The 22,423-nt window shown below is 42.0% G+C and overlaps 1 protein-coding gene across 7 annotated transcripts in view; it reads right to left on the bottom strand.

Annotated features, from left to right (window-relative positions):
* PLEKHS1 (pleckstrin homology domain containing S1) overlaps positions 1-22,423 on the bottom strand; it is a 36,996-nt gene that overhangs the window by 4,965 nt on the left and 9,608 nt on the right. Inside the window, exons 2-13 of one of the 7 annotated variants that reach the window (XM_049645797.1) lie at positions 19,773-20,693; positions 17,788-17,834; positions 9,300-9,388; positions 9,082-9,188; positions 8,329-8,463; positions 6,883-6,958; positions 5,905-6,024; positions 4,016-4,141; positions 2,879-2,985; positions 2,180-2,386; positions 1,379-1,480; positions 138-273 (exon numbers count right to left, since the gene is read on the bottom strand). In XM_049645797.1, the coding sequence (XP_049501754.1) occupies positions 138-273; positions 1,379-1,480; positions 2,180-2,386; positions 2,879-2,985; positions 4,016-4,141; positions 5,905-6,024; positions 6,883-6,958; positions 8,329-8,463; positions 9,082-9,188; positions 9,300-9,388; positions 17,788-17,815 (1,233 nt within the window). In that variant the 5' untranslated portion in view covers positions 17,816-17,834; positions 19,773-20,693. Of the gene's footprint in view, positions 1-137; positions 274-1,378; positions 1,481-2,179; positions 2,387-2,878; positions 2,986-4,015; positions 4,142-5,904; positions 6,025-6,882; positions 6,959-8,328; positions 8,464-9,081; positions 9,389-17,787; positions 20,694-22,423 lie in introns of all 7 variants that reach the window. The other 6 variants (XM_049645798.1, XM_049645800.1, XM_049645799.1 and 3 more) reach the window with 6 other exon arrangements.

Here is a 22,423-nt window from a genome sequence, read left to right as displayed (position 1 = left end):
AATATCACTTTATATGAAAGAATTTTGAAAGGGTTCTACAGTCACAGTCTGTTATTTGCATGCATTTACATGAACCGTTCAGGCTCCACCCAAGACCTTGATCTTATTCTTGGCCAGAACTGGTCAGCAGGACTCACCTCCTTCTGGACAGACCGACTGAGAAACAAGGAAGCCTCCTCCAGGCCCTGGGGCATCAGGTCATTCACAGCCAAGATGTGATCTCCGTGAAAAAATAAACATCCCAGGTGCCGGGGGCCTTGCCACTGAGCCACACTGCAATGGAACACAGCGTTCAACACAAGTGTGAGACTGTGCTCTCAGGACACAGACTGGGGTTCCCTCATTACCAGCTTCTTCAGCTATGTTACACCCCATCTGAAGTAGACAAACTGCATTTTCTGCTTGAATATTCTTTCGTCTGTCACCGCTGTTGGACCTGCCCTCCAAAGCCAACTCTAATCATACCACCTCTAATGGCCCTCCTACATTCCTCTTCCTTTAATTAACCCCTCCATCCCTGACTTCTATTGCACTAGGCGAGCACCCATTTATTGTGTATTTAAGCACAGTGCATTTTATGTTTGCTTGTTTATGTGGCTGGTTTTTTTTTTTTCACCAGGCTATGAGACCCCAGAAGTAGAGTGCTACCTTCAAAAAAAAAAATTTTAGACCCATATAACTCCAAGGAAACAGAAGGCGTTTAATAAGTGCTTATTGCAAGTGAGCACATGATGATTACACAATGACTATCTAGTGACTCTCTAGTGAGCCTCTTAGATGGTGGGAAATTTGGAAAAGTGGAAGAGTTGTTTACTGCCCTCTTATAGAACGAATAAGCCTTTTACAAGTTAAAGGACTTTCTCCCCTTGTGAAAATGTAATCTTCCTTCAGAATAAACTATGAAGTTTTTAAAAGAATTTAGAATCAAATTAAACGGTGCTGATTTTAAGAAGATTCTCTCTTTTGTGTCTGTCCCAGACCAACAGGTGTCTCGAAGCCTCAGACCTTGGTGTGACCATTTGTTTTAGACCTTAGATTCTTGTTGACTTCACTAACTTTTCGTTTATCGAACGGTCATTGCTCATTGATTGGGAATGATTTCCTTGGACCATACCTATTCCTTCCGGCTCTTCTTTACCTTCCAGAAATCAGAAATGGGTACTGGACTTTCGGGTACTCCACTACCAACCCACTTCCCAGCTGATCCTCTTACACAGCAATACCTTCATTTTTGCCTCAACCAAAGATCTTTTGTGAGAACAACTCAACAGTCCAAGCTGTCTGATCGGTTTTGCCACATACAGTTTCAGGATATAATCGTTGTCTGCCTATCTCCCAACCCCATTTATAATCAAGAGCCCTCAAATCTCCAACCTACCATATCCGTCCTGCAGCTTCCGTGAGACTAAGATAATTTATGACGTCAGAAGGAGAAAGGAACACATTCAGTTTGTCCACTCGGCTTTCATCAGGGATGTTACTACGAGATAAGATGTTTAGAAAAGTCACCTCAGGCAGCTCTGAGCTGGACATTCCGAGTAGACTTTACTTCCTACCTCTAGGATGGTATTTCCCAGTTAAAAATTGTCCAAGACATTGGGAGAATATGAATTTAAGTTACTCACTAATGCCCTCCCGCACCCCTCTTGGGATGTGCTAATGGATGGCAGACAATGGGAAAAGAACAAAAAATGGACTAAACTGATTATATATCACACCAGTCTGCTTATTTCTCCACTGGACACGATTCCATAGAAGAATATACTGGAAAGACTTAAAACTGAGAACAATTTCATCAAATGCCCTTGACATCACTTAAAACCTAAATCTTCCCCTCTTATTCTATAACCAAACCTCATGCAACTCGCCCATAATTTTAACCATAGACGTTGGGTCACATGCTACCCGGGTCAGCGTGATCCAGAGTTCCAGGGCCCGAAAGACTAGCCAAGGCATAATTTTTAGAAATATTTGGAAATGCTACCCACAGCCCAGGGGACTGCTTTGCTTCCAGCTCTGTTACTCATTGTCCTTGGCCACCACATCGGTAAGAAGGGGAAGCTAGTCGGACTGTTGGCCAACTTGAAGATTTTTAGGAACCATTTAAACTTGAATTCTGAGTTAAAAAGGAAGGCTGTGTTGCTCTAAGGGCGCATAGTTTTAGAAAATAGAACTTTACTTGATTAGTATAGATAATTGCACAACAGTAAGTGAGGCCAACCCCTTTTTGTCATTCATGGTCTGTGCTTCCATATTGGCAGGTGGAAGACAAGAGTCACTTTGTGAGCCTTGTTCTTGCAAGTGAAGCCCCCCGTTCTGGATCTCTGGAAGGGCCTGGGATCCCTCTTTGCTATCAGCAGACTTGTGGGATGTCTCTCTGAAAAAACTAGAAAATCAGAAGTTAATACAATACCCTTTGTCACCATGTTTATTTACAACTTTCTTTGGTGGGTGAATCGGATTTCAGTAGCTAGGAGCCATGTGAAAACTAACAAGGTCTTCAAGTATGCCCAGCCCTCAGAATCACAGCCACAGTTAGAATCAAATCCAACAAACTTCCCTTCTGAAAATGGATATGGAGTCAAAATAACCCTTTCCATTGGAAGGGCTTGAAGGACAGAAGTGAGGATGAGACATCAATTCAGAATAGAAAATAAGTTCCCCAGGAGACAGAAAATGACCCGAGGGGGTCACTACATGGGCAGTGAAAGCATTTCGGTGGGTTGAGAAAAGCATTCTCACTTCTTTTTTTGAGATTGCGGAATAATGTGTTGAATTTGGTCTATGGTGATGTTTTTGAATGACTGTATCAACAGTGGTTGTTCTATAAGAGTACATTAGCCAGAATCAATTTTAAGAACATGACAGTTTTACGTACCAGGATTTCATTGGCATGTAATGATGTTCATTTGTCTCCGAGAACTGTTCTGGACTACCAGGTTCAGCAGGTTGACCAGAATCATCGGAAGCAATAAGACTATCCAACTACAGACAAGAGGGATAAGTGTAAGGATGCAAGGCTACCAATAACCGGGTAGCTTTTTATCCCTTACGTGATGGCTCTGGGCCCTCAAAGGGTCAGTACATCCACCGCCGGATGAGCAGTGGTGCTCATGCTAGGAGGCTGAACTGGGAAAGCTTCTGACTCAAAGTCTGTTTTCTCCTCCTGGATTCCCCGTGTTTCCGATACGGTGTTTTATTGGACTAAATTGCTATTTATTTTTCTGTTTCGTCACTAGGCAACTTAATGATATGCACTCTTTCTCCCGACTGGTGCTGCTGTAGACACGTGTCACCAGGCTGGGTCAAAGCTGGCCTCAGGCCACCGTGCTCACAGGCTAGCCAACTTGCGTCAAGGGGCTGCGGAAGTCCTAGAAAAGACCTTGCCCTTGGGAGGCTCTCGGCTAGCCCCTCACTACTAAGGCATTTGGGGGACTGGTTGCTCAAAAACCCTCAGGGCTTTTAATCGCCTGCCTGGCAGTTGAATCATTAACCCATATTTGGAAAAATTCCTTCCAGCCAAGCCGGTCTTCCCGCTGCTCACCTACAAACGGTGCTCTTCCAGAGCCAGGTTTCAGGCCACTTGCGTCACCTGGAGCCCCCCCTTTCCTCTCTGGCCTGATGAAGCTGTGTTCGGGCCTTATGAGGTTCCGCAGCCCCCTCTGACCCCCTCAGCCAACGCCAGTCTCATCCTTCTCTGAACTGTCACTGCATAGTTTTGTACTTACTTTTGGCGGGGGGAGTATTTTTTAATGGCCTTTTCTTTCTGTCTGGAAATCCCCTCCCCGCTTCCCTTCCCTCATGCACTCCAGGCATTTATCGGCGTCTCTCTTCGGCACAGAGCCCTTTCTGTCTTGTATCACGGCCTCCTTCTTTTCAAGGGTCAGCACCGTGAGCACCTCACCTGTGCCTGATTCACCACCGAGCCCAGCCTCCTGCCTCAGGAACAGCACGCAGCAGGGACCCGGCAAATATCCGTACAAGGAAGGAAGGATTAGTGGATGGAAGGGGTTACCTGTAAAAGAATACTTTGAGGACTAATATAATGACTCTCTTCTTCTGTATCTTCAGTAGTCTCTGACAAGAAATCATGTGGCAGATGAGCTTGTCTGAGTCCTGGAGAATTGTTTTCCATGAAATGCTGAATAAAGAGAGGAAGACAATTAATTCTATTCTCTCCCTCTCTCTCTCTCTCTCTCTCTCTCTTTTTTTTTTTTTGCAAGAGACAGAATTAAACCACATGCTTTCTGGGAAGCCATATTAGATTAATTAAGTTGAGAAGATCGGAAAATTTCCCAAGGTTACATGCAGAAGTCCACACAACTTGAACTCGCCTCTTGAGTCTGGGTCACTTTGATGAGGTAAAAATTCAAGCCCGTATTTCAGGCTGTTCTCTACCATTGGGACCTGTAACTTAGAATAAGCAGTTCTCTCAGGGGCGGGTGGTGGGGGAGGGTATATTCCAAGGCGCTAAGGTCTGCCACTGAGTCCCCCCACTCTCATATACTAGTTTTCACCCGGGGCCACCTGGGAAGATAATCAGCCCACGGTCAGGGCACCACACCTTTCCTCTTCCTGCTCAATATTCCTCTTTTGTGTTCTGCTTACACACTTCTATTGTTTCCATAGCAATGCAATTTGCTAATGTTGGTCATGTGATCATATGAATTACAGTCTACAAGGTAATGTAGGTTTAAGCAACTACCACCTTCCCTCCCCAGTGGATACAAGATCCTCTACTAAAGCAGCTGCTTTGCATGGCAGGAAAATTGTTACAAGTACAACTTAATTCTTCCAAGAACAATGCCTGTGAGCAAGGGTTTTGAAAAGAACTTGAATGTTTTCTAGGAAGCCCTTGAAGGGAAGTGATTTTAAAAACAAAATGTTTTCAATCGTGTCCATTTTTCTAGTGCCAAGATCATGAAGCCAGACCGTGGTGAGCTGGGGGTGAAGAACGGTTCCCACAACAACGACAATGACAACCACCATCACCACCACAAAACCCAACAAGGTAGATGGTACTCTTAACTGGAGCTGACTGAAAAATCTCCGAATTCGAATGCAAAGTGTGAAAAGGCAAGACGACCAGTAATGTTGTCTTTCGAAAAGCAGGGGGTAGGAAAGATTTTAACATAGTTGGAGAGCTCCCAACTAGATAAAACAGCAGGTTATGCCATATTAAGATGTGCTTGGCACCCAGGGAGAAGGAAAAGTCAATGGTTACATCTCTAACGGACGAAATGGTATCCACGGCAGGAGATAAAAAAAAACAACCCAACCACTCGGCCCGTTAATCCAAAGTTGGGAAGACTGAATCCAAGAGAGCTGAGAGCACAATCACAAATCACTTTCAAGAGCCAGATGTATTTTTTTCCTCAAATGGGTTTCATTAGAAATGAAGTCACACACACACACGCGCGCGTGCGCACACACACACACACTTAAGAGGAAGCAAGATCGATCTGGGTAAATGAAAAAGATGAATAAGAACCTTGGTTTTACCCCAGAAATATAGACGGTATGGCAGGAGACCGAGTGGTGTGTTGGGAATCTTTTTTACAGAGGTAATCTGCACCCTTTGTGTGAAAGGAAGGAAAAGGTTGCCAGCCAGGCTTCTGTTTAGCTGGAGGGTTCTCCGGCCAACATACCCAGATGCATGGTGAGGCGCACCCAAAATGAATGAATACATTTCCAGGTAGGCAGGGCAAGCAGGAAGGCTCATTTGTGGTATAAGAAACAGACTAAATATAGGATAAATACTAAGGCTAAGATCATGACGGTGGGTTAGGCTTAGAGGAAGGTGTCAAATACATGGGTAATACTTTGGAAGCATCAGCAGACTCCCAGGCAAGGCGTCGAGAGAGAGAGAGAGAGAGAGAGAGAGAGAGATGGAAATCCGATTACCATGTCTGGAAGACTATTTCTTGGTGGGGTGGGGTTGACAGCCTCTGACGCGCTGGAAGGACCAAGGAGAGGACTGGGGTCTGAAGAAGGCCTTTTACCACCCAGGGAGAATTTCTCCTGCTTATGGAAGAGGAATATTGCAATCAGGGCACAATCCATGTCTTACCTGGACCGAAGCAACAGCCTCGTCGCTGGGCTTCCCGCCTTCACTCTTTTCCGTTAACATTTATCCCCCCAGCCAGCCTTCTCTCACCAAGATACAAGGTGATCATAGCTCTCTCCTGTTTCCAAGCCCTTGAGGACTCTCAGCCTGGGCTTCCGATGTCCTGAATTTCCCTCCACCTGTCTTTTTGACCCTGTGCCACTATTTTCTGGTCATTTGGGTCTACCATAGACACACCTCGCTTTCCTTCCTCCACGGCCTCTGCCCTTGCTGTGGGCACAGAACAACTTGGAGAAAACATGTCAAAATGATACCTATACACTGAGTTTCATTTATAAAGGTCTACGCTCATAAAGGACTTGTGTAAATCAGCGAAGGTTCTCGGGAAGTAAATTAAAAACCTAAAGCTACTAGCCCTTACATTAAAGAGAGATTCCACTGAAAACGCAAGAGATATGAGGAGCATTTGTACAGACACCAGCCTAGACTTACTCACTGAAAAAGGTAGCTGTTATGCACCTTGAATGACAATGATGGGAACTGCTGTAGTCTTAGCTACGCTTAAAAAAGTGCATTTCACTCCTCCGACCCCATAATGAAAATTTGAAGGGTCTGCATTTTAGGTCTCTTGCAAAACACGGAAGTATTTTTCCCTATTGTTCATCACAAAAATAACAAGGATGTACATTTTCTCACTTATTTTTTCCTTGTATTAGTGCCAGTTGCTCAGGAGGAAAAGCAAAAGCTACCATTGTTTCCTTGTGACAGAGGCTGTGTTCGGGTGCCCTGTTATTTTATCGGCAATGTAGAGTCACCTCTGTGTTCTGGCGTGCTGCTTTGACGTCCCAGCAAAATGATAACATGAAGGAGACCCAGTCTTTAATCTTCTCCCTGTTGATAGGAATAAACTTTTCATTTGGCGTGTGGCAACAATAGCACCTGTGCTCCTTTTGAACCAGAAAAAGATTCTTTTATTAAGGTTGGAACAGGCAGTGGGAGCAGGTACCAGGGAAATAAAGATTTTTCCCGAAGTAGCTTCAATGACCCACTGGCTCCTCACCACCTCCACACTTGCACACTAGAATTAATCTTCCTGCCGCCTCTGCGAGGAAAGCTCAGAGAAATGGGAAGAACAGTCGAAAATAACAGTAGTGATCATAGGGTTGGGACCTTTTGGCTTTGACACTGATTTCTTTTGTGTTCATAAGCGAGCCCCTTAACCCGTCAGCACCATTTTTTGAATAGCTACCCAGGTGTGCCTCCCTTTGGGGGATGCGTGTGTTTATGAAGCCTGTGTTTGAATGAATTTATATAAATCACAACTTTTCTATTGACTTTCATGACAATGTGAAAAAGAAGGCTGTTCGCCTTGGGCTTAATCTGCAGCAGATCAAGGCCCTTCATACTTCGGCGTGAGCGTTCTGTGCCTCCTCTGCCCAGCTTCCTCCCCTGGCCTTGGCCTCTCTGTCAAGCAGCCAATCATCTACAAAGGATCCGTTAGGCACCTTTGCTAACGGGAGCCCCCCTTAAAAACCGAAGACTTCTTCAGGGATGAACATGGCCCCTCCCTAACATATGTAGCTTGTACAGATGTTTGTGTATTGGGTTCTTTTATGTGAAAAGCAACTGGGGTGATGAGGATGGGGGTGTGGGTTGACTGGTGTCCCCTCAAAATTCATCTGTTGAAGTGTCAATCCCCAGTACCTCAGAATGTGACCTTATCTGGAAATTGGGTTGGGTTATTGTAGATGTCATTGGTGAAGATGAGGTTATACTGGCCTCCTAATTCATTATGACAAGCGTCCTTAAAAAAAGTTTGGATGCAGAGACACGCTCACAGGGAGAATGCTGTGTGAACATTGTAGTTCTGCTGACAGAAGCCAAGGAACTACCAGAAGCCAGGAGAAAGGCCTAGAACAGACCTTCCCTAGAGCCTTCAGAAGGAACGTGGCCCTGTGACACCCTGATTTCAGATGCCGGGCCTCCAGAACATACGTGAGACAATACGTATCTGTTGTTCTAAGACATTCAGTTTGTGGTACTTTGTTATAGAAGCCCTAGGGAATGAATACTGTTACTTTCTGACATGTTTTAACAAATAATGAACACTACCCAGTAATGAACACTAATGATGGTGTTGCAGGGGGTGGCCGTGGATTTCTGTTCAAAGTCTGTTTATTGGTTATTGGTTTGAGATATTTTGTCTGCTTGTCTGCTTTTTACTGCGCACACAGGAAACACTGTGTTATCTTACTACTTACCTGTCATGGCCAATGAGGAAATATTCCCTGTTAGTGGTTCTGATGGACATCACCTCATCAGGGTGGCATTTGAACATCTTACATACAGATTGCATTTTTTCATGGCTACTTATGCCAACTTCTACACTGGAGTTTCTGTTAGATATAGACACAAAGTATTACACAGATTCAAACACAATGACTACTGTTTTATATTAAGATGCTAACTGAATAAAATTTAGGTCTGCTTGATCAATGTCTTGGAAATTGTCCAATAATGTTTCAAAATAAGTTTAGATCTGGCTCATTACTGATTGCAAATACTTAGTTCAGCCTCACATTTAATTCAAAAATTCTTATTTCTGTTGAATTCTTTGTCCTACAAACGATCATGTTTCCTAATTTTCATTTTGTACCGAATTTCTTAAAGAGAAGGCCAAAAAAAAAAAAAGCAAATCTCAATACTTTTTTAAAAATCCATCTTGGGTTTATGAAATGGTGATTTGATCTGCTCTCCCTCATCCGTAAGTTAAGCAAATCAAAGTCTTTTGTAACTAAATGCTTATTAATGAATAATTTATGAACTGGTATATACAACGTGAAATAAGTATGTGGCTGTGTTTTACTCAGGATGTTCTTCATTTCAGCTTCTTTTCAGCAACCAGTATTGTAAGCATGAAGGCTTTGGTGCTTTCAGTCAATGATTTAAATTTCAATTTGCATGCCCTGTGTTAGTATTCGTTGTTATACACGTTTTCCGGACTGGATGCGCACCGGTCAATTTCAATGGAACCTCGGCGATGTTCGTCTTTGTAATAGGAGACGTGAAGTCTCCTTCCCCCACTCTTTGACAGAATGAAAAACCGCTTTTTCCAAGAAGACTGAAAAATGAAAACATTTTGCATCTTAGTTGGATCTCCAAGGAAGAGAAGGGATTTGAAAAATGTTCAGGAAGCTAGTGGGAGGCCCGTTAGATCATGGTGCATACTTACAGCAGAGAAGAAAAGCTGAGGAGGTGGTGATTTAATAAAGTAATCTTGTTTGCAGACTTCATTTTCATAATAAAATGTAAATTGTTTGCCTAATAAAAGAAAGTGAACAGACTCAGTTTGTTCCCTGTAGATTTGGGGAAGGAACTGGTTCAGCTGGAAAATGCTATTTCCCTCTGGAAAGGTCTTCCAATTATTCAGTTATGGAAAAGAACTTCGATCCTAGAGCAGGAAAACAAAGAGCCCAAAGGACCGAGGGCATTATCCTTGTTCGACCAGAGCCAGGACTTCCCTTCAGATGACGTTTAGAAGCTCCTTAACGTCGGGTTCTCATTTCTGGGGCGCACCACTGGCTCTCCAGATGTGAGCAAAGGTTTTTCTCTATTCTTGTCAGAGCACCAGCCACAGGAGCAGAATAATTCTGCCTTGCTCCTTGGCTTAGTAAACAGAAGCAAAAACACCTGCTCTTTTTTTTTTTTTAATTTTTTTTTAACGTTTATTTATTTTTGAGACAGAGAGAAACAGAGCATGAATGGGGGAGGGGCAGAGAGAGAGGGAGACACAGAATCCGAAGCAGGCTCCAGGCTCTGAGCCATCAGCCCAGAGCCCGACGCGGGTCTTGAACTCACGGACCGCGAGATCGTGACCTGAGCTGAAGTTGGATGCTTAACTGACTGAGCCACCCAGGCACCCCAAAAACACCTGCTCTTAAAAATGAGGTGGCAGGGTGGTTACATCAAAAGGTTTCCAAAATGTTAACTGCTTCTCCATAAGGATTGAAATTTAGAGGGTTTTTGTCCCCTGTATTTTCAAAAATGTCTTCAAGAAATATGTACTACTTTTATTATTTAGAAAAATGTCATGTTATTAAAGTTTTTTTGCTTTCACCTCCAGGCTATAGTTCTAGTTTGCCCATGGTTTTATAAAAGACCGTCTTTACTAAAGAGTTAGAGCTTTTTAATTAAGTGAAAACAGAATCAGGATTAGGTAGCACAACTGATGGGGACATTATGCTAGAATTTAGTATTTCTTTTTTTTTTTTTAACATTTTCTTTTAAAAGTTTATTTATTTAATGGGGTGCCTGGGTGGCTCAGTCGGTTAAGTGTCTGACTCTTGGTTTCAGTTCAGGTCATGATCTCACAGCTTCGTGCGTCTGAGCCCATGATCTCACAGCTTCGTGGGTTCAAGCCCTGCGTCAGGCTCTACACTGACAGTGTGGAGCCTGCTTGGGACTCTCTCTCTCTCTGCCCCTCCGTGATTTGCACTGTCTCTGTCTCTCTCAAAATAAGTAAACTTAAAAGAAAAGGCTTATTTATTTAAGTAATCTCTACACCCAACGTAGGACTCAAACTCATGACCCCAGGATTAAGAGTCAGATGCTGTTCCAATTGTGCCAAAATTACTACATGAATGTAGTAATTCCTAGGCAGCTGTCCTCACTTTGCTTCCTTCCCCTCCTCTGTAGCAACTCTGGCTGCTCCCCACCCCACCCCCCATCCCTTTACATGCACACGTACACACACGGAAAAGGAAACGAAAAACAGAATGAAGCAATATTGCAAAAACAAGTTTTGGCTGGCTCCTTTTTAACATCGTATGGCCATGGACAAAAATCACATATTTATTTACTAAACAAATATTGATAGAGCACCTAGAATCCCTACCTTTCCCTGCTTCCTTATCTGTAAAATGGAGACAATAGTACTGACCACACAGATATGTGGGGAGGACTGAAGGAGTTAATGCATGGAAACCTCTCAGTACTGGGCCTGGCACACAGTAGGGCTGTTATCAACAACAGAGGAAACTTTAGCCTTTATTGTTTGCAGAATAAACCAGTCTCTCATCTGCCTCTAATACAGGTGCTCTTTGGTTGTATTAAATTTAAAAGGTTCAAAAAAAAAAAAATTTAAAAGGTTCAACAGATACAGTATTTTATAAAAATTTGGGCCTAGGAGTCCCTAATAACATCGTATACAATTAGCAGAACCTTAAAGTAAAGTAAGTATCTATGGGTACGTAGCCCAGTTTGTCACTCCCAGGGTGTCTGTCCCCAGTATTCACATCGACTACCAGGACACAAAAACTCTGATGGTGTTTGTTGACCATGGCAATGGTGCTGTTTTCTCCAGAACTGAAGCTGAGGAAAATAACCCAGTAAACAATTTGGCTACCTTAATCTGAGTTTACGAAGCCATCGGTACTGAAGCCATCAGTATTCAGCCAATTTACTGGTTAAGGTACGTGAAGTCCAGAAATATTATGCGTCTGCCTCACTGCCCCATTCAAGCAAACTCAGAGGGTATGGTGACAGAAAAACTCTGGCCATGATGACATTGATTGTCAATAAGGGTACTGGGGTTTTTGTCTATAGTAGGATTCTGGGCTTAAAAGTGAGCTACTAGAGACACTTAATGATGAGGTCTTTTCATGCCACCTGGCTTCTGCTTGTATTCCCTGCCTTCATGGAGCTTCCTATCACGTGTGGAAGGTGGGTGATAAACAAGAAACGAAAACAAGCAAGGTAAGTGCCGGTTGTGATACGTGCATTGGAGAGCATGACCAGGGTGATGAGACGGAATAGCCAGGCAGGGAGGCCCCTTGAGGAAGAGGAGTCAGGGGAAACCTTTATGAGGATGAGAAGGAACCAAGTGTGCAAAGAGCCGCGTAGGCAGAGGAAGTAGCATAGTCAAAGGCCCAGGGACAGGAAAGGGGACAGGTGTTCCAGGAAGAGAACAGGAGCACTGAGTGGCTGGAATATAATGAGCCAGTGAGGACTCTAAGAGTGGTCTAAGATGAGGCTAGAGACAAGTTCAGTTGGGCCTGGAAGGCCGTAGGCCAATATAGTGGGTTTGATTTTAAAACCAATGGACAGGACCACCCACTAATTAGCTTTGCCAAACAACAACAACAACAACAAAAAACCAGTGGGACAATCTCACCCATCCTCTAGGTCCAGTTTGTAGGAAATACAGAAAACAGAAATATGGTAAACACCATGCCAGAGATGTCTTCAGCAAAATCTAGTCTGTGGGAAACTGATGGGACAGATTTTCAGTATTTTTACCCCTGTATATGCAATTTTTGCCCCTAAACATCTTCCCCTGGATTTCCCATAAACTTCTTTCTCACATCACTCTATCCCCAGGTGCCTTTTATGAAGTGGTGTTACCAACACCTGTCCAGCCTCCCCACCTAGAACCCTCTGAATCCCCTTAACCGCCACCCTTCCAGTCTTATGGCCACTCACTGATTAAATCATGCTCACTTTCACTTCCCAAACACCTCTGGGATCTATCCCGATCGTTCTGTTCCCACCACTGCTGCCTTCAAGACCTTCATATGTTTCAATGTATTCAAATTCATATGCATTCAAGACCTTCATAGGTTTTTCACTGTACATTGTAGTGTCCAGTTTGACGCCCTAATTCCAGTCTTGACATTTTCAAATCCATCCTTGACATATCCCTGAGAGTAAACACCAAATCTGACTGATTCAGTACTTTGGGCAAGGATGGAATAACAGGGACTGGGTTTACCAGACAAAATATATACAATAGTGGTTTTCAAGACCCTTGGCATGGGCAATAAAGTCACTGATCCCTATGAGATGGGAAACAAACAAGGTGGGCCCTACCACTCCCTTGAGAGAGTTTCCAGGCTATAGCACAGGAAAGGGGAACTGAGGTGGAATTGGGTGAATTCCTGAGTTGAGGAGACAGAGCTAAGGCTTCGGGGGAAATTAAGGCACTAGAGTTCACAGGGACAGAGTGCCAAAGAGGAAAGAGCTGCACACGGAAAGAATCACAGAAACATGCATAAGGTTCTTAAGAATTAAAGAGTATGGAGTAATTATCTTTGGGCTGAGGACTGTTCCAGATCCACCTGACAAATCATAAAAGCTAGCCTTTAAAAAAAAAAAAAAGTTTATTTATTTTTGAGAGAGAGAGGGAGGGAGAGAGAGTGTGCATGCACGAGAAGGGGAGGGGCAGAGAGAGAGAGTGGGAGACAGAGAATCCCAAGCAGGCTTCAAGCTGACAGCGCAGAGCTGGACATGGGGCTCGGACTCATGAACCGTGAGATTATGACCTGAGCCAAAATTAAGAGTCAGATGCTTAACCGACTGAGCCACCCAGGTGCCCTAAAAGCAGGTCTTAAAAGGATCAAATTGTTTCCAAAAAACTTAACTGCATCCCAGAATAAAGCTCAAGATTTGTAGAAATACAAAAATAGGCAGCACCCAGCAAGGTAAAAATTTCGATGTCTGGCAACCAGTTGGAGACTACCAAATATGCAAAGAGGCAGGAAACCATGACCCATAATTAGGAACATTACCGAAATGGGCCTAGAACTGACACAGACGTTCGAATTGGCAGAGAAAGTTGTAAAAACAGTTATTATTACTGTATTTAATATATTCCAGGAGTTAGGTAGAGATACAGATGATATAAGAAAGATCTAAAGTGAACTTCAAAAGATGAAAACCACAATGTCTCAGAAACAAACAAACAAACACACTGAATAGGAGTAACAGCAGATTAGTGCACATGAAGACAAAGTAAGAGAACTATCAACACAGATGCAGAGAGAAAAAAGAATAAAAAAAAATGTTAAAAGAGCACCAACGCACAGTGGGACAATTTCTTTATCTTTTTAACTTTATTTATTTTGAGAGAGAGAGACTGCATTCTTATGAGTGAGCGGGGGAGGGGCAGAGGGAGAGAGGAAGAGAGAGAGGCGGAGAGAGAGAGACAGAGAGAGAGAGAGAGAAAATCCCAAGCAGGTTCCATGCTGTCAATGCACAACCTGATGCGGGGCTCGATCCCACCATCTGTGAGATCACAACCTGAACCGAAATCAAGAGTCAAATGCTTAACCCACTGAGCCACGCAGGTGCCTCACTGTGGGACAATTTCAAGTGACCTACTATACAAGTAATGAAATCCCTAAGTGGGTAGGGATACAGAAAACATATTTAAAGAAATAATGCTAAAAAGTGTATAAATTTAAAGAAAACTATAAACCCAGAGATCCAAGCAGGTCAGGAACCCTAAACACAAGGTACATGAAAAAAACTCTACTAAGGCATGTTGTGATCAAATTGTTCAAAACTAGTGATAAAGAAAATAACCTTAAAATCAGCCAGAAGGAAGGAAAATATGTATGCAGAAGGAAAAAAAAAAACATGCGAAAGACATTAGATTTCTCATCAGAAATAATGTGAGCAAAAAAACAGTGGAGCAGATATTTAAAGTACTGAAAGAAAAACACTATCATTCTAGAATTCTATATGCAGCAAAAATATCTTTGAAAAATAAAAGCAATTTCAGGGCACCTGGGTGGCTCAGTCAATTGAGTGTCCTACTTCAGCTCAGGTCATGATCTCACGTTTGTGGGTTTGAGCCCCGCATTGGGCTCTGTGCTGACAGCTCAGAGCCTGGAGCCTGCTTCAGATTCTGTGTCTCCCTCTCTCTCTGCTCCTCCCCTGCTCACGCTGTCTCTCTTTGTCTCTCAAAAAATAAAATAAAATGTTTAAAAAATAAAAAAAATAATAAAGGCAATTTCAAGACATTTTTCAGGTAATACAAAAGCTAAAGAGATCCATAAACAGGAGGCCTATACTATAAGAAAGCTTAAAGGAAGCCCTCTGGGTGGAAAGAAATGATACCAGATGCAAATCTGAATTTATATGAATGAATGAACAATGCTGAATGATAACTGCAAAGGTAAATATACGAATTTTGTTTTTGTATTAATTAAAACATTTAAAAATTCAACCGACTGTTCAAACAAAATACTAACAACATACTGTGAAGATTATAACATAATGTGTAAGTAAAATGCAGTTTCATTAAGTAAAAGGCATTAAGCCCAGGAGGGGAAAATGGAAGTATACTTTTATAAAATTCTTATATTATATGTGATTTGGTATAATATCATTTGTAGTAAGATAGACTGTGATACATTAAAGATATATACTATATGCCCTAGTGGGACCACTAAAATAACAAAACAGTTACAATTAATAAGACAAGAAAGGAGATAAATAGTATCATAAAAATACTCAATTAATTCAAAAAACAATGAAAAAGAGGGAAAAGGTGAACAAAGAAAAAATGAGACAAATAGAAAACAATGCTATGATAGACTCAAACCCAATCACATCAATATTCACATTAAGTGTAAATGGTCTAAAAAATTCAATTAAAAGGGTGAGACTGTCAGATTGGGTAAGAAAGCAAGACCCAACTGCATGGTACTCACAAGAAACACATTTTAAATATAAAGACACATGGGGTGCCTGGGTGGCTCAGTTGGTTAAATGTCTGAATCTTGATTTTGGCTCAGGTCGAGATCTCATGCTTCATGGGAGTGGACTCGAGCCCCACATCTGAGCTGTGTGTTGACAGTACAGACACTGCTTGGGATTCTCTCTATCTCTCTCTCTGTGCCCCTCCCTGTTTGTGCACTTTCTCTCTCTCTCTCTCAAAATAAATAAATAAATAAACATTAAAAAAACAAATACAAAGACACAAATAGGTTATAAGTAAAAGGTCAGGAAAAGGATATACCATGCCAACAGCAGTCAAAACAAAGCTGGACTGGCTATAGTAAGATCAGATTGCATAGCAAAATAGTATTACCAGGGATAAATGTCTTTTTATAATGATAAAAGGGTCAATTAACCAAAAGGACATAATAATCCTACACAATTATGTGCCTAATAAAAGACTTTCAACATACTTGAGGCAAAAACTGCTAGAACTGCACAGAGAAATAGAGAAATCCACAATTATAGTCAGAGATTTCAGTACCCCTCTCTCCATAACTGATAGAAAAAATAAGCAGAAAATCATAAAGATTTAGTGGACTTGAACAACACTATCAATAACAAATTTGACCTGATTGATATTTATAGAACACTCAACAACAGCACAGTGCACACCTTTCTCAAGGGCACATGCAACATTTTCCAAGACAGATCATGTTCTGGGCCATAAAACCAGTCTCAATAAATCTGAAAGGATCCAAGGTTTACAAAGTATATGTTCAGGACATAATGGAATCAAACTGAAAATCAATAACAGAAAACTTTTGGGAGTGATGAAGATTATCTTGATTGTCGTAATGGTTTCCAAGGCATATACACATATCAAAACTTAACAAATTGTACATTTTAAATATGTGCAATTTATTGTATGTCATTTTTACTGTAAACAGCTATTTCAGGGGTGTCTGAATGGCTCTGTCAATTAAGCATCCGACTCCTGATTTTGGCTTAAGTCATGATCTCATGGTTTGTGAGGTCGAGCCCCAAGTTGGGCTCTGTACTGACAGTGTGAAGCCTGCTTGGGATCATCTCTCTCCCTCTCCCTCTGCCCCTCCCCACCCTCCTCTCTCTCTCTCTCTCTCAAAATAAATAAATAAATAAATAAATAAATAAATAAATAAATAATAGACATTAAAGGAAAAAGGCTATTTCAAAAAATAGGACCAGTCTAAAATGTAAATCTAATGATGCCATTCTCTTGTTCAAGGATTGGTGGTCTAATGAGGTCAAGGTCTGGTGCAATATAGTGCCATATTTCCACAGCCTCATCCTTTACTCTCTCTCCACTGTCCTACTTTATATCCACATTGCCCTCTGATACATCCTGCCTCTAATCCACTCATTGCTTTGTTCATGCCATCCCTCTCTGCCGAGATGTGCTCTTCACCAATCTCTCTTTAAACCCTATCCCACTTTTAGGGTCCAAATGCCTTCTCATAAAACCTCTCCAGATTCCCAAAACTACTTGTATGCCCTTTCTTTTTCAGATTCCCATAATGTTTCACACTCACTTTCATGATTCCTATCATATCCCGATTGTTTGTGCTTATCTTAGCTTCTCAGCACAGTTACTCACATGTGTTTATCTTAACTTCCCAACAACATTTATAAACTCATTGAGAGCAATGACTCTATTACTTACTCTGTATATCCTCTATAATATGAAGCACAGTGACTTACTAATGATAGGTGCTTTGATCATTTGATTTCTAAATTATTTCATCCTAAATCAGCTTTTCTAACTAGCCACCTGCAATGAACTGTGTAAACATGAACAAGGACCTTTGAATAATACACCTCGAGCTACCCCTATAATAACAATTTAGGCAGTTTCTCCAAGGGAGAATTTCCTATTAAATTATGAAATATTCTTCAGTCTCTTCTGGGCTATAGTTTGTTTCGGCACCATCTCCAAGCAACAGATGGAACATCTGGTTAATGAAAGTCAAAAAATGTCAAATTTCTAGATAGGTGAGCACTTACACAATAATTAGCTGAACACAGCAGCTTCTACTACACTATCCATACCATGAATCATTGTCCCAGAATGCCACCCATTATCCTCACTAAAACTATCTCCTGTATCCTGGGTAGCTTGATGAGAATTGTTTGTCATTTTCAATAAAGTTTTTCCTTAAGAGAGTATATTCCTTGGGTACCTGGACTCTTCTGAGGTTTGGGTTCCATTATGGCTGTCTGTTCTCCTCTGTCAAAAGGAAGAGTTAAATAAATGTCGGTTAGTCCTCAAACAACAGCGTGTTTCACTGATTAACCACTCAAACATCCAGTGTCAGGATGGTGCCCAGGAATGCTGCTGAGATGGGTTATCAGCCCCCCACTTTCCATTCTGTTCCCAAGGCTGATAGTAGCCACAGTTACAAGGATATATCCAAGCTGCTTGTGCTCACCAAGTGGACAGGTCTGTGGAGGGGTTGCTAGCATGACTGAAGGGACCATGTTCCCTGGGCCTTCTCTGCTCCTGCTCCATAAGTGACTCTGACAACAAAGTCCATGGGGGAAGCAGCACGGAGGAGAAGAGACAAGAACAGGGCAGAAGGCAGGATGCTATGGACCAAATGCAGCTGAGAAAGCATTTCTAGCCAAGAGGAAGCATAAGATAAGTGCTTCTCCATGCCAGGAACTTGCTTTCTCCAGGGGAAAACCAAAGAGCAGGGACCCTGTTCTTCAACTGCCACAGGTGTCTGCCTGACTCTGGGGACTGAGGTCCACGTGGTGAAACTGACTCTGAGAGGTGGAGCCCTGTCCTGGGCAGCTATGCTGGTGATCCCTTGACCAACGTGGGGCCGTGAGAGAAGGGGGATCCTACAGGGTAAAGGGCCTCAGGGCAGGTGAGATCTTCGAAACCAGGGATGTGTCGGTGATCAATTCTTACCTTGAATTAGTAAGACTTTCAAAACAGAAGAAAGCATTGAGCACTTCAGTGCCTGGGCAGTGCCGGTAAAATGGGAGGGAAGCAAAGGGCCCTTGATACATATTTTGCGTATTATATATAACATATAACACTCAAATATGTGTTAACTGACTTTTTATGTTATCAGTAAGGCTTTTGGTTAATAGTAGGCTATTTGTGGTTAAGTTTTGGGGGAGTCAAAAGTTATATGTGGATTTTTAACTGCATGGGGGGTCATCACCTCTAACCCCCATGTTGTTCAAGATTCGAGTGTATATGTATATAAATACTGGATTTCATACATAATATATTTCATATTATATATATTAAAACCAGTATATGTATACATATGTGAAATCCATTATATATATGAAACCTATTATATAAATTTTGCTCACATAAGCAAAATAAGCCTAAGCTTATGTTATATAAACAAAATTATACACTAAATATGAAATTGCATTCAATTTCATACGTATTTTTATATATAAAACATATAGATTTCACATATGTTTTTATATATAATACTATAAAGCTTATACTAGTTTTATAATGGTACAATACCCATTTTACAGATAGAGAAACTGTTATCAGAGAGACTAAGCAATTTGCCTTTGATCTCATAATTAAAAAGAAACAGATCCAGAATTCTAACTTGAGAGTTGCTGTCTGAACCACTTTGCTTCTCTTTCTCTTTGAAAAAAGAGAATTTGGGCACCCGGGTGGCTCAGTTGGCTGAGTGTCCAACTCTTGATTTCAGCTCAGGCCATGATCCCAGGGTGGTGAGATCAAGCTCTGTGTCGGGCACGGAGCCTGCTTGAGATTCTCTCTCTCTCTCCCTCTGCCCCTTCGCCCTGCTTGTGCGCTCTCTCTCTCTCTCTCTCAAGTAAAATAAAATAAAATAAAATAAAATAAAATAAAATAAAATAATTAAACCTTTTTGTAGTTCTGGTTGCATTTCTTGTCATTACCCCAGAACAAAAAAAGCCTTTCAGATTTATCTCTTTGATCCCATTCAAGAGAATCTACACCCACTATCATTGTCTATAACCTGTTCATTTTAATGTCACCTGGGATATGATGAATGTGATATCAAGAGGTCCTATTTCCTTCTGACTATCCAATCCAAGAAAGTTATGAACCAAGAGCCCATAACAGCAGTTTTGCTCAGTTAATATTTCCGATTTCCAGAAGCCTTGAGAACCTAAAACATTCAAACCAAGCAATACTTACAGGCAGCCAGCCGGTCGCTGGTCAGTTCTCAGCAAAGTACCCTGTCCCTGGGTCTCCTGTTCACTCTGAGCTCTGAGTGGCAAGGTGAAAATTAAATACAAGCTGCTTGAAATGTGAACCAACAGGAAGTTCCTAAACTATCTTAGGACAGATTTTACTCTTGCCCGAAACTAAAAGGGAAGCTATTGTCCGAGGGGAAGTCCTGGGCTTTCAGTCTTTTTGTGGCTTGGCACAGAACTGCTCTTGGCATTCCAGCTGTCTAGCATCAAAAAATAAAGGCAAACAAAGAAAAAAAATTCCCACTAGCCGTTGTCTTTAGTCACAATGATTCTTATTGAGAACAACCTCAGCCTTGCCTTGACCTCCTGCAGTCATTACTACTGAAATAATCCTTTTGCTTCCCACCAATCCATTTCCTCCCAACGTCCTCCTGGGGAAAGTAGGAAGGATTCCTTTGTGCCAGATGAGGAAACGAAAGCCTGCCTTCTCCAGCACAGTTGCACACACCAACAATCTCCAGGATGATCTGCTTCTTCATCTATAAGAGAGTTGTCATCAACAGGGTGGAACTAGACAGGCTGTCTTGTACAGCCACCCAATAAGTCTTAAAAATAAGAGTTTTACTCACAAGAGGGAATGGCAGTCAAGCCTTGTTGAAATCCTCTCTTCCTTTTGCTTCCAAATTACTCTTCCCATTTGGTTCCCTTCTGCCCTCATCTATTAGCTTTGTCTCTTTGTTTGTTTCTCTACCTGCACGCAGTCCATTCATTTCAGAATTCCCAGAGCACCTTCCGTGGATATTTCCCCACTCTACAAGTATTTCTTGATGCTGGGAGAGTTGAGAGCCTCTTGAGATGGGTGATCTTGAATTTGCCAAGAGACCTGTCTGATGGATGTATGGTTTTCTCTAGTGGCATTTGGCTATTCAGGAGAAGAATGGGGGAGTTGGGGAGTAAGCTTTGTTTCAAGTTAATGCTTTTTTTTTTTTTTTTTTATGCCAGGGAGATATCACAGATAGATGAAGGAGCAAAGGAAGTTAAGATATTTGTGAAAGACTGCCCCAAATGATGAACCATGGTATCAGAGGGACATACGGAGGAAAGAGACTAGAAGGGGACTCCTAGGGAGGAAGCACTGATGAACTTGAAGAAAGATGGAACCAGTTGGCTGGAAAGGTAGGAGGTGCTGCTTGGAGACAGAATGATTGACTGATTATCTTAAAAATAGAGCAGTTGCAGAGAGTGGGTGGCTTTGTGATAGTGTAGACAAAAGGTCATTGGTAATGAGGAAGGCAAGGAACTGAGAGGCAAGGGTGTTTGGTCATCCCCATGGACATTCAGTTTATCCTTTTGGAAACTCTCTAAAGATTTTTGAAATATGAGAAACAGAATAAACGTAATCATTTCCACTCATCTCTCCCAACATATATACACAACAGTGTCGATTTTTATACTTGGATTCGTTTGTAAAAGCAATAGCAGACACAGATGTCAAAGGAGGACCCTGGAATCCATAGAAGATTGTAGTCAGAATCCTCTTTATTTCAAAAGAATATTTAGGTCCAGTTTCTGGGGACTAGGGGATCTACAATAGGTGATAGAGAATGGCCCAAAGATTGTAGGTGAGGGAGACAGCTAATAAGACCACCACTAGGGCCAGAGGAAGGAAGATGGGGGTTTCTTTTTCCTTCCTTTCCTTTCCCCTTATTGCCCTGAATCCTTATACTACCCACCTGGTTGGCACTGGAGCAATGGGATCAGGGTTGGTAGGGAAAGAGCGGCAATGTAGTTCATAATAGGAAGAGAGAGAGACAAGCAAAGTAGGAAGGAGACCCCCAAAGGTGGGCACCCCCCATAGAGCTTCTTTCCCAAAGCCCATCTCAGCATAGGGTGTGATGCAAATCCCAGCACCCAGTGTTTCCTAGATCCCCCCCGCTGGTCAGCAATGGGGCTTCCCTGCTTCTCAGTTTATTGGTACTTCAATTTCATTTCTTAAAAAAGTTTCTTTCTATGTGTGCTCATTTTCGAGAGAGAGAGGCAGAGTGAGAGCAGGGGAGGGGCAGAGAGAGAGGGAGACACAGAATCTGAAGCAGGTTCCAGGCTCTGAGTGGGGCTCAAACTCATGAACCATAACACCATGACCTGAGCCAAAGCTGGACACTTAACCAGCTGAGCCACCCAGGTGCCCCTGTACTTCAATTTCTATTGTAATAGAAGTAACTCTCTTTAATTTCTGGGCCTGGAGAGGAAAAAGCATGATCCATATGGATTTCGAATACATCATGAATTTGAAAAATCAGGCAAAAACTCATAACATCAGAATTTAGCATGATTTCATTCTTCTGCCTTTTGTCCTGGGAGGTGTGTGTGTGTGTGTGTGTGTGTGTGTGTGTGTGTGTGTGTGTGTGTTTAAATGTTTTTATTGCTTTCACTTCCTGTTTAAGCTGAAAGCAGTTAATAAGAAAGAACGCTTTATTTCAGCATTTATTGGTACCAATTGGATAGCAAGCACTCCTGGGGATAAAAGAAGAATTAAACACAGACTTTGTTCTTAGTGACCTTATAAGCTAATATGGGAGATAAGTGACATAAGGAAACAAGCAGAGTGCTAGTCAGTCCTACCAGGGAAGAGCACACTCCAAGGATTTATGG

The sequence above is a fragment of the Panthera uncia genome, chromosome D2 (assembly GCF_023721935.1).
Source record: "Panthera uncia isolate 11264 chromosome D2, Puncia_PCG_1.0, whole genome shotgun sequence".
NCBI lineage: Eukaryota > Metazoa > Chordata > Mammalia > Carnivora > Felidae > Panthera > Panthera uncia.
Note: the sequence above shows the minus strand (reverse complement) of the source record. Positions and strands in the feature narration are given on the sequence as shown.